The following is a 13,121-nucleotide window of genomic DNA, read 5'->3' on the forward strand; positions in this document are numbered from 1 at the left end:
GGCTAGTGTCATCTACATTATCAGCCTTTTTATCGTCCCACTGCCGGGCTGCGGCCTCCTCTCACACTGAGAAGGATTGAGCGTTAATCACCACGCTTGCTCAATGGGGGTTGGTGATTTCAGAGTTTATAGTCCAGGTTTCCTCGAGATATTTTCCTCCACCTTTAATCAGCCATTGATTGGTGTCCAAGATATAATTAAAAAGAAAATACAAACTTAGAAAAGTTGCATTGGTATTTGTGTGGCCTTTATAATCGAATCTTCACACACCCTCATACTTGAGAAGTTGGCGCTTTGCTCTCTAGGCCACCACGACTTAGTCTAGTCTAGTGTATGGACGGCTTAATATAGTAGGTATATAGGTTTAGGTACATTTGCCTAGTTCACTAATATACGCTTAATTAATGTAATATGATTGTAGGAACAGTATCCGCAGTATATTGGAGTAGTATTGGATAGGAAATAAGCTGGCTTACTGCAAATGGAAACACTCAGCTTTACCTATATGTGCAATAGGGAATCTAGACACACGGCAGTGTGTCCGCCAAGTTCGAGCAAAAAAAGCGACACACCGGCCGTGGGTTATATTACACGAATCATTTCGGGCCAAATTCGACCCCCCTGTAACTCAAAATCTATTTTATTTACGCATATCAAATTTCTAGTATCTGTTGAGACCCCCTCACTTATCTAAAATACAAAATTTCATTAATATACCTATTGTAGGTCTTGAGATATTGACGTCAGAAAATCGCTATTTTTACTATACACTCACTGACTGACTGACTGACTGACTGACTGACTGACTCACTCATCAAAAACCTAGACCACTTCCAATGGTCGTATTGACTTGAAATTTGGCATGGAGGTAGGTCTTTATGTCAAGGTAAAGGGAAAAATCTGAAAATGGCCAAGTGTGAGTCGGTTTCAAAATAATGAAGGTGTTTTATACCCGGTGTAAATTTATACCCTAAGGAACTAATGGTCGTATTGACTTGAAATTTGGCATGGAGGTAGGTCTTTATGTCAAGGTAAAGGGAAAAATCTGAAAATGGCCAAATGTGAGTCGGTTTCAAAATAATGAAGGTGTTTTATACCCGGTGTAAATTTATACCCCTAAGGAACTAAAACGAACTAAATTTATTTATATTTATATAATATATCTTCGAATGGTACAAAGGTTTGTATTTAGTCAAAGTAAAGTAAAAATCTGAAAACGGCCAAGTGTGAATCACTTTCGAAAATAACGAATGTGTAACTTTGATCCACGAACATAATATATGATAACATGTCATGTCAGTCAGTTGGTAAATCTAGTCCATTTAGTTAATCTAGTTCATTTCTTTGTAAGAAACATAGTGCATATTAAAAAAATAGTATAAATGAGACATTTCTTTAACTAACTTCATCATAAGAAAAAAATAAAATAAACAACCTTACAAAATAAATCCCACCCAAAACAAAAATGTGAAAGACTGCCAAATTCGATAATATGGGAATGCTTCGCCTATAAAAGAAGTGAGATCTGAATAAGTACCAAGTTCCATACACATACCTCAGTTAAAAATAGTTACTTTTTAATGATGATTACTTGGCAAGTTTTAATAGAAAATTAAATACTTGATTCATTGCGTTTAGTAGGTTTATAACAAGGTGTATGAAAACTTGCCAAGTAACATCATTAAAAAGTAACTATTTTTAACTGAGGTATGTGTATGGAACTTGGTACTTATTCAGATCTCACTTCTTTTATAGGCGAAGCATTCCCATATTATCGAACTTGGCAGTCTTTCACATTTTTGTTTTGGGTGGGTTATAATTACACCTGGTCTGATTGCATTATATATTCATAAGTATACTGTGTTAATTAGTAGGGTAACTTAAAATTAACTGTAGGTAAAAAGTATATATTTAAAAAACCGGCCAAGTGCGAGTCGGACTCGCCTACGAAGTGTTCCTTAGCATTATTTATAAAACGGACGAACGAACGGACAGACGGACAGACGGACGGACGAACAGAGGAGCGAAAACAACAGGGTCCCGTTTTACCCTTCGGGTACGGAACCCGAGAAAAAATTGTATTTTTTTAATTTTTGTTAACCGCCGACCCGAACATAGTTGGGAAAATGGCTCGGAGGACGATGATGATATAATATTAGTCCATGGTTGACCAATCCATGGGTTGATGAGGTGAGATAGGCAGTCGCTCCTCGGAACACTCTTGTAGTCAGCTACATCTAGTTAGAGTAGAAGCCGAACCCAACATAGTTGGGAATAGGCTAGGCAAATGATGATTGATGATGACATAATTAATCTACAACTCTTATAATATGTTCATAAGTTTCTTATATCTACACTACATACTTACGTATTCGTACATAAGTGTATTGACATGATCTTAAATTGTTTTAAAGCCTGCCAGTCGATAAAAAACTTGAGCAACATAAATAGTTAATTTTATTAGCACTAAATGTCAGTCAACCTTTTTAATTAAGGACTTTTATTACATTAGAGGGTACTGAAAACATTTGAAATAGCTAACTCTAATGATTCAGATACCTATCAAATCAAGAATGTTTGAACTTTGTTTAAAAATCTAATTAATATTTTATCTTAAAAACTAGTTAGTTTCTTTAGTGAAAATTTTCTTGTGAATCAAATATTTTTCACGATTTTAATTATAGTAAGTTTTTTCCGCACCTGGATAGAAAGTGGACTATGGCCTATCTTCTGTACCTTTTACATCCGAGACATTAACAGATTTACCTAGCCAAAACTATCAAACATGTTTAGGTATCTACTTGGAGATATACAAAGTATATCAATGGTGTCGCATAATACATACACAACAAGCCCCTACAACATTCCTCCACTTTGAGAAAAAAATAATAATAATACGGTTTACAAAAAATAAGTGCGAGTACTCGTGAGAAATACATTTGTAATGCTTTAATACAAGACGTAGCCTACATGTCATGATAAAATTATCAGTAATTTATTATAACGTTAGCCATAACACAGTTTCTAATTACATTGTTAGACAAGTGCAGGTAACTTGGTAATGAAATTAATACGTGTGCGAAAGCGGGTATTAAAAGAACAATACACAAATTAGTATAGTCTTATAACTAAAATAAACTAAATACACTGTTATTCTTAAAATTATAATTGGGCGATAGTCCCAAGGTTTCAACCCCAAATGCCTAAATGCCCACAGACTCTTTCGTGAAATCAGCAAGCGATTAGTGGAGTCCACTCGTGACCAAAAGGCTGGCTATTACCTCGGACAAAGGATCAGCATGGCTATCCAACGAGGTAATGCAGCCAGCCTTTTGGGCTCGATTTTGGGCTGACAGCGATGCAGATGACTTTTTTGACGCACAGATTTTATTTCACTTTTTCTTATTATTTTTGTAAATATTTAGACTAGGTAACTTATGTAAAATATGTAGAAAGATAAGATAAATAAATAGGATATATGATTATGTAATCAAATAAAAATAGTATGTTGTCTTCACCTGTGACAATACTACATTCACTTACTAAAATTATAAAATAAAACAAAAGAAAATATCGTTACGTAAATTCACTGTAGAATGATATCTAAACGCAATTTGAAAACGTTTCTTCTCTATATATCCAATCAAACGATTAACACTTGAATAACCACGGTGAACATTGTACAACGACGCTTATGACGCTTGCATATGCATCGCTTGCATATTGGCGCCGCGGGACGAAAGGGTCATCAATCGACTGCAAATATTTGCGTAACATGCTTGCATAAATTCCTGAAAGCGAGCTTTGAAGATAGCTATTTTAGCCTACATTGCAGTCTAAACAGTGTCGGTCCTTTGGTTAGAAAAAAACATTTTTTTAAGAAAATCATGATTTTTAAGTACGGTAGACTGCACATCAGTGGTAATTGTCATGCACCTTAACTCAATAGTAATAAGTACGATTTTCCTACAATCTGTTACCACTGACCTGAAGTTTACTGTACGTCTGACACTGATCAATTACCTGATCATTGTAATGTGCCATTCATTTTCAAACTGATGTAAGAGCCTGAACAAACTGTCGGCCTCCTAAGAACTGTTAACTTCAATATTGTGACTAAGGTACTCCAGAATGTTTCTACAAACAATTCAATAAAAACATTCCCACAGTCGTGTAAAAACTGCAAAGTAAATTCACGCAGACACCAACCCCAACCGACGTTGCGGTAGTAACATAGAGAACCAAATTACTAGCGGAGATGTCATAACACAAAATCTTCTAAGAAAGTAGAGCGTCAAAATTCGGGTGTTCAGGAAACGAGGAACGTTACTAGCTTACATGCCTTCTGTGGAACCCGCCCTTCTTAAAACTAAATTATCAATCAATAAAGCAAAATCTTTAATAGATTCGTCTTAATTTAATCCCGAACGTCAACGTCGTTATTACCAGTCACTTATTATGCCTAGTGACGCCTACCATGCCTGACCTACAAGAAGGCGCCTGACCCACCGTCCTTATGGCATCTCCGCTATATTTCCTTCTTCCCTGGGCAGTAACAGCCGTATATACGTAGGCACATATATTGTCTGTCCGTTTGTCTGTTAATAGAACAATACAGCACGGTCACTCCCAGTGCGGAACATTCATTTCAATGACACTCGATTAACAGCCGGGAATAGAGAGTCGACCTGATTGTAGTTGCCAAGCAATTTACTTCACTTTCTTTTTGACCGACTGACGAGAAGAGGTAGGTTTTTCCTACGTAATTTGTGTTTATGTATGTGTCTTTCTATCTTCTTTATCATCTGTCTAGCCTTCGCTCAACTATGTTGGGTTCGGCATCCAGTTTATGTGGATACAGCTGAGTACCAGTATTTTACAAGGGGCGATCGTCTATCTAACCTCCAAAACCCAGTTACCCGGCAACCCATTGCCCCTAGATAAGACTGGTTGTCGGACTTTCGGGCTTCTGCCTACTCGTAAAAACTGCCAAAGATAATATTCAATGACAGTAGAGACTTACACTTTATCGTGTTTTCCAAAACATCACTGGTGTTCAAAATATACTTAGAAAGTACTTAGAACCTTAGAATAGGGGCATTGGTACTTGCATGACGTGGGATCAAACCAACACTCATACTTGAGAGGTTGGTACTTTATCCACAAGGCCACCACGACTATAAATTCAAATTCCAAATACCTACATATTTATAATAAGAATCCGAAGTATTATTATCTTCTATCTACCGGAATAAAAATGCAGATTTACATCGAGATATTCAACGGAAAATGCCAACTTTCCATTAGTTCGACAAACGAATCTTTTAAAAAATGAGAATAAAATATCTACGAATCAAACCTATCAAATGCAAGTGAAACTTTTCTCGTGCCGATTTATTTTTCAGCAAGTATTCCCTTGCAGTAAGTTACATGCATTTGCGAAGTTTCGCAATCGGCAACCGGTATTCATAGGTGTTCCTAAGTTGGTACGTATTCATAGTCATACCTTTTAGGAAAGTACCCAGTTGTAAAAGTTTTGAATTGATAGAAGAGTTTAGTGATATAAAACCTTGTTAGTACTAACTGAAGTTAAGGTGTGAGTATTTTGTAAGTATTAATTGAAATACGAAAGTTTAATGCAATAATTATTTTGTAATAGGCAAAAAAAACTTTGAAATAATATCATGTTCTAATTTTCTTTGTCCTTTTGAAAATACTGTGAGCCAAAACGTAAAACATTATTGAAATAAACAATGAAACAATTATCGAAATGCGGTTAATTTTCACTAACCACATAATTAGTAATGTCCGTTCCTGTAAAATGACTAACATTGTGTTATATCGAAACTAATTAAAATGCCAATTAATTGTACACAATGAAACACCTATGTTAGCGACACAAATTAAACCACAAATCATTTACATGAATACCTTTTTACGATTCACAAAAACATCATATGAAAATACAAATTGCATAATTTCCCTTTTCATTTTAATGACATAAAAGAAAAACCAAAATCGTGTCAAAAAGGATTTAAATATCAGACTCTGTTAAAGTCAAAGGTTTTCATGTATTTCACGGTTCCAAGAAATGGATCGTAAGGAGAAAAACCGCCAAGAAACTCCATAGATAATCTTTTCTTTAGTTGTGAAATCTTAAAACCATTAAAAATAGGGGGAAAAAAGTTAATTTTGAAACTCTTCTAGACCTGTGTAAATAGTATCTTGAATACTTATTAATTATTACTATGTATAACCTAATTATTCACGAAGAAAAACACGTCACTTTACAAAAGACATAATTTAAACTTTACACTTAAAAACCGTAAACTCTCCCCAAGAAATTGTTTTCCAAATAATATGTAAAGTTCAAAGCGATACGCGAGTAAAAACATTTCGTATCTATCTTTGCATGTGAGGGACAAAAGGCCTGCGATACGCATCTACTGTCAAATAGCCTTTCTCGCTATCGTGGACATTGTTCTCTTGTCAGGTTTCAAGACCACGAACACGCTATCTTTATTAGTAGGTATATAATATATTTTTATTATTACTCTATATTATATTAATTAGTTTTAAAGTTTGAAATAAAAAGTTGTGGTGGCCTAGTGGCTAAATAAGCAACCTCTCAAGCAAGAGTGTGTCAGTTAGATTACGGGTCAGGCAAGTACTAACAGGCAAGTAAGTATGTACTTTCTAAGTATATCTTGGACACCAATGACTGTGTTTCGGACGGCACGTTTAATTGTAGGTAATTTACCATCCTAGGTAGTCGTTACGGGTAGTAAGAAGCCAGTGAGTCGAACACCAGTCTTACCAAGAGGTATTGGGTTGCCCAGTTCAGGAGGCTACATAGGCGGTCGCTCCTTGTAAAGCACTGATGCTCAGCTGAATCCGGTTAGGCTGGGCGCCGACCCTAACACAGTTGGGAAAAAGCTCGGGAGATGATGATTTTATTAGTTATTTAATAGAGCCATAATTAAGGGGCTCGTGGCTAAGTAGTCTCGTGGGTCAATCGATCTTGCCTAAACAAGGCTTGGCGCGGTCGTTCTATGATAAATTGATCATTTATATCTTAGCGAGTTCCTACCTATTTCGGAAAGCGCATTCAATTGTATTTCACCATATTTTACCAGTTCGTATTTTACCCATAAAACCCGGTTATAATAACCACCATTACGTAATCGGCTTTCCGAATGGTATGTAAAAGTTAGTAAAATTTCAAAAATACAGAATGGATTTTAACAAAATATTTCAGAGATAAGAGATAAGCCTGCAACGGATTTTAAAGTTAAAATCAGAAGTACTATTAAAAATATTTTTGGAAATTCTAAAATTGGGAATTCGTGGTAAAAATATGTCTATCCCATATTTTCAATCTGATTTTTTTTTCATAGTATATAATCATTTTGCCCAAACAAAGGATTAATAAGGGTAGTTCGCTCGTAAATAATAAGTACTTTAAACCTTAAGAGCTTTCGCACACTGAAAACTTTTACAGACAGTTGGTTTGGTCTCATGAAACAGTATGAAGGTTTTTGTTTTTTTTTTTTACATTCTATCGTTATGGAATAACAATATGCAAAATGCAATAGCAGTTACTTAGAAATAACTAATATACTTCATTAATTATAAATGGCAGTACGAACACTAGCCGGTATTAATACGACTGAAAACTTTGATTGAATTTACGATTTTATTTAAAAAGTGAAGATAGAGTCTAACCGGATTCAGCTGAGTACCAGTGCTTTACAAGAAGCGACTGCCTATCTGACCTCCTCAACCCAGTTACCCGGGCAACCCAATACCCCTTGGTTAGACTGGTGTCAGACTTACTGGCTTCTCTTTGTGCTGTATACTCTTATTATATACTTACTATAGTATAGGGTTACGAATATCAGTCGCTGGTCCAATGTACTTGTGGGCGGGGCGTCGCTTGAATATGTAAAGGCTTACATTATTTATAGGAAGGATTTCCGCCATTGTCAATACAGAAGCAAAAGAATAAATTGAGGTTTTACTGTGTATATTTTTAATTAAAATTCGGGTATGTCTTTTGTTATTTGTCAAATATGGTTATGATAATGATGTATCATGAAGTTATAGCTACATGAATAAATCTATTATGTCTGACAAAATGATCCCCCACGGCAAGTATATCGGGTGTGTCGTTCATAATCACATTAAATTATATCACATGTACTTCATGATATTCTATAGCGAATTGTAAAAAAAATTACATAATCCATTCAGTGGTTTAGCCACAGGACTCATTTTTCGTTTTCATAATTTACAACATCATGTGTAAAGCAGAGATAAAGTTAGGAGTATCGAATGTTTTCATCAGTTGACAGTTGTCAGTTTTCAAGGGATTATTTTTCCGACCCAAATATCGACCAATAGAATTGCACCATTCGACGTCACGTGGTACAACCTACATGGTATTATACTGAAAATTTTTTGAATATTTTCTCTGGTCGTTGCTACGTCAAACTGACAGGTTGTGGCCGACATTTGGGACGGAAAAATAATCTCCCGAATACCACACGAGCTTCATAATTATCTGGCATTTCCCTCAAGGTTCCCTGCAAACAAATAAAGTCGTCAAGTTTTTCAGGAAAAATCACTCGCGCTTCGCGCTCGTGATTTTTTAACCTGAAAAACTTGACTCCTTCATTTGTTTGCAACGAACCTATCGGGAAATACCCGATAATTTTGAAGCTCTTGTGGTATTATAAGTGATAATTTCAGCTGTTTGTAATGACTGACTTCTATATGGTGTTCTAATTTTCGCACATTTTTATTCTATTTACTTTGTTTGAAAAATGCATTTTTTTTTTTTACGTATTTTTCTTTTTTCTTTGTGTTAATCGACATATATCAACCAGTATATTAACGCATTTCATTTAATGTGATTATGAACGACACACCCGATATAAGTACAAATTAAAAAAAAAAAAAACATTTTCAAAAAATCTCAAAAACAAACCGGATTTTAATTTCATATAATTTTTAAATTCATTTGTTGAAGCTTTCGCATTTATGTCAATTTCTTAATTATTTTTTTAATGAATTTCACCTAAAATCTTCAAAGATTTTTCTTCCTCTGGAAATTGTGTATCTGGCAGACCCTGTCCGTAATTTTTTAAATCATCATAGTCCTGCCCCAAATTAATTTTTACCATTAACTAATAATGCAATTATTTTAAGCGCAGAAGAAAAAAAATTACGAAGAATCCATTTCACTTAATTTACACGGAAAAAAAGAAAAACAAAAAACCTATACTTACAAAGTTTTCTTTGACGTAAAAAATACACCTAGTATATTTTCTGCTACAGGAACCTGAAAGCCAAGGTTCACGGGGAATGTTGATAACACATTAAACTTCTTTAAAGGCACCTTTTAGCAGTCCTGAAAGCTCCCCAGGCATTTCAGACTTACCTAGTAAATAATTCCTTTAGAGTACCTACAAACTACAAACTTTTAGTCGGCCGATAGTTGCTTTGGGCTCATAAATCAGGAGGAAGATGATTGGAAGTACACACGTAACAACGATCAGGTATTTGTCAAAGGCTTAAACAAAACCTACCACCGGGCCATCAGTCGGCCGTCTGATTATTGGTGTGACACACTCGTGCATCGGAGAACACGTAAATGTTGGTACTGCACCTAATCTCTCTCCATCCGTCCCATCGGGCTATGAGAGTGAAGGAATAGTGAGTGCACTTGTTTCTGCGCAAATGCTTGTGCACTGTAATATGTTCTGGATAGCTGGCTGATCTCCTTATATGAAAACAGCCGCCTTGGCTGAAATTGGCTTTGGACGCCATTATTACTATCTTCATACTGATTTATGAGCCCAAACAAAAAATCGGGCGACTAAAAGTCTACGGTCTGTAGTCTTAAAGTAATCTAAGTACAGATGCAGTAGACTCAAGTTTGCGGAATTTACACTAAGATAATAGTTGAGATGCCTTTGGCTAGCGCAGACTTCAGATTATGTTGTCTGACTTAGAAAAGTGAATTTACAGCGGAGTAAATAAATAATGCAGTGCTTAGCAAAGTTTAATTTATTCGAGAACACGTTTTTATGTAACTTACGGAAAATATTCTGATTTCGTTTTTTTTCTTGCGCAGTGTTTTCGGATTTCGGTTTCGGATAAAGTTTTGTGTTTATTTAGGCATTGACTGCATTATTTATAAATTAGTAATATGTCATGTCATCTATTACTGAAAATGTCACAATTTTCAATGATCATAAAAAGATAGAAAAAAAACTTTTAAAAGGTATCTTTATGTATTTCCACATCCTAAAAAAAGAAATGTACCTACTATTTGCTAAAATTTTAATTAAAAACTGTCACAAAAGCGTTGCAATTCCAGATTCGTCGTAGCGAAATTAAAATATAACTAAAAATAAAGTCCGCAGTTCAAACAAAACTCATTTCTCGAGAACGACCCGCGTGACAATGACAAAACATGCAAATGATTTGTGAGTTTCAAATCCTGACAAATATCCACTACGTCAAAGGAAATTTAATATCTGGGATAGCTGAACTCCAGCTCAAAGCTTCACTATAGTTAATACACATTGTTCCCAGTTCCAATTCCAGTTAAAAACTCATTTTAGGTAATACCACTGCAACTCTTTTGTTTTAGAACTATTCAAATTTTCGGATACCTATTTGAAGTCTACCTAATACAAGCTGTGTTTAATCTATTTGCAGTTGATTCTAATAGTATTACGGCCTTTCCCTATATTCCATATGTGGTTTTGATTAGTACAGATACGAATTCAACATTATCTACTTACGTTACAGCCTTTTTATCGTCCCACTGCTGGGCTGCGGCCTCCTCTCACACAGAGAAGGATTGAGCGTTAATCATCACGCTTGCTCAATGTAGTTTGGTGACATTACTTGTACCGGGCTAATATCAAAATTATATCTGTTGTATAAGCAAACCCATAGATGGATTGAATATTTAGAACGGTTGTTAGTGGATCTCATAATTGATTCTGTTTATTATCTTGTCTGTGCTATTTGAACAAGTGTTTGTATGCTATTGCGAACGTTTAGATTGCCTTAAGCCAGCGATGAGGTTGACTTAAACAAATGCTTTGAAGGTAATTTTCCTTCTAAGTGGTTCTGGTTGGGAAGTCGCTTCAATCTTAGTCCTGAAATTTCTCAGAGGCTCCATAGATAGTTAACGATGGCTTCACTATTCACCAACAGATTTTAATGTTATAAGTTTTTCCTCAACTTGTGTCTGTCTGTCCGGGCCCAGTAGATCTCATACAATGTAAGAATGTAGCTTTCTAACAAGAAAGTTTTTTTTTTAATCGGTCCACTTGCTTTTGAGTTAATCCATTACAAACATCCAAAAAAATACATATTTTTCTTTATAATATTAGTATAGATTACAGAATAACATAACATATAAGCGACATTTTAATCAGGCGCAGAAAAGTACTTAGTTGAAGGTTGAAACCACGTAGTATTCCATTATGAGTAACGAGCTTAAGTTTTAAATTAACTTCGCTTAATAGCTTATTGAGTGCTGGTTTTTGTTCAGTACGTTGGTTTCTGTCGTCATTGGAAATACCACGAAATAATTACCACAACTTGTATGCAATTTTCTACAATGTTGTTTTGCTTTTTTACAGGTAAACTACTCTTCGCATTAAAAGAGAGTCGTTACTTCAAGAAGAAGATATGAGTAAGTCAGACTTTTTTTCACTTTAAGTTTAAGTTCACATTCAATACAAACGTCAGTTTTCTTAAAACAACTCATCATCTGCCTAGCCTTTTCCCAACTCTATGTTGGGGTCGGCTTCCAGTCTAACCGGACACAGCTGAGCTCCAGTGATTTACATGGAGTGACTGCCTATCTGACCTCCTCAACCCAGTAACCAGGGCATAATTTTCTCATAATAGCTTTGCTGTTTGCTATAAATCACGTTCAATTTTCTAGAAAAGAATTGTTTTAAGAAAACCGAACGTCGACTGAAACAAGCTCATGGTCCTAGTTAGTAGCATTCGGATTTGGTTTCTGTTTTACATTTTGTAGTAACACCATTAGTGTTACGATTCCACAATCATCCTGAGAACCTTCGAACACCATAACTTAGTACCTACTCTCGTAGAAAACTAACGTTAAATTTTTACTCAAAATTACTGGTTGAGAACTGAAGAACATAAAAAAAATATTTTAGAATGAGCATATCTTTATTTGAAGAGTTTTTGAGTTTATTAGCACTAGTATGACGTAATCACGCAGGAATATACGATGCGAATCGGACGTTCTTGCAGTGCATTCGTGCGAGTTCGCGGATATTTAAGATGCGATGCGAGTTCGCAGTTTTATGTCGGAGCCCTTAAACACCAGCAATATTTAATCCATGTCTAAATAAACAAGATTACACCATAAAACAGTAACAAAATCCACCATTTAACCAGGTCCCAACTGATCCCAGAACACTTAAACCACGAAGGTCGTGCACCGCCACTATTGTCATAGCTCACCTCACAAACGTGATTAATCCCCGTTTACAAGTACTAATGATAATACAGAATACGTGAGTGAATATAATTTACAATATCACACTTTACTGAACATTCTTTGTGTAAGGATTAAACAATGCAAGTATTAAATATTATTTTTAACGAGGTATTTTATGAAATAGTTCGCGTTTTAATTCTTTGTTGGAGATTATGTTGATTGATAAAGGTCTTACTAAGGGTTTCTGTAAACGATCTATCTGTGCGTTATGCGATTAGAGATAGAAGATTGAGATAGTTTATGTGGAGCTTGTGTCAGCATTGAATTTTGAAGTGATCGGTTATAGAAATTCATTGTTAATCGGTACCTATGCAGATGTATGGTTGTGCGCACATTGCAACTATTAGGTATCCGACTAGTATTAAACCGACTTAAAGTTGGATTCACAATTACTTCAGCCAACAGGTTGACAATATAGTCTACAGTCCACTGGGTTCTAATATCAGAATACCTACCTATAGCTTAACGTGGAATTTTTTGAGTATCACAGGAGTCCTGAAAGTTAAAGAAAACTTTACTTCTAACTCAAGGTGTAAGGTTACTGTTGCGATAGGAACTT

The 13,121-nt window shown here is 35.2% G+C and overlaps 1 protein-coding gene across 3 annotated transcripts in view; it reads left to right on the forward strand.

Moving 5' to 3' along the window:
• LOC135117428 (solute carrier family 7 member 14-like) overlaps positions 1 to 13,121 on the forward strand; it is a 169,206-nt gene that overhangs the window by 12,141 nt on the left and 143,944 nt on the right. For 2 of the 3 annotated variants that reach the window (XM_064036695.1, XM_064036705.1), the window contains exon 2: positions 11,669 to 11,719. In XM_064036695.1, the coding sequence (XP_063892765.1) occupies positions 11,716 to 11,719 (4 nt within the window). In that variant the 5' untranslated portion in view covers positions 11,669 to 11,715. Of the gene's footprint in view, positions 1 to 11,666; positions 11,720 to 13,121 lie in introns of all 3 variants that reach the window. The other variant, XM_064036700.1, reaches the window with a different exon arrangement.

Source organism: Helicoverpa armigera, chromosome 1 (assembly GCF_030705265.1).
Source record: "Helicoverpa armigera isolate CAAS_96S chromosome 1, ASM3070526v1, whole genome shotgun sequence".
Lineage (NCBI taxonomy): Eukaryota > Metazoa > Arthropoda > Insecta > Lepidoptera > Noctuidae > Helicoverpa > Helicoverpa armigera.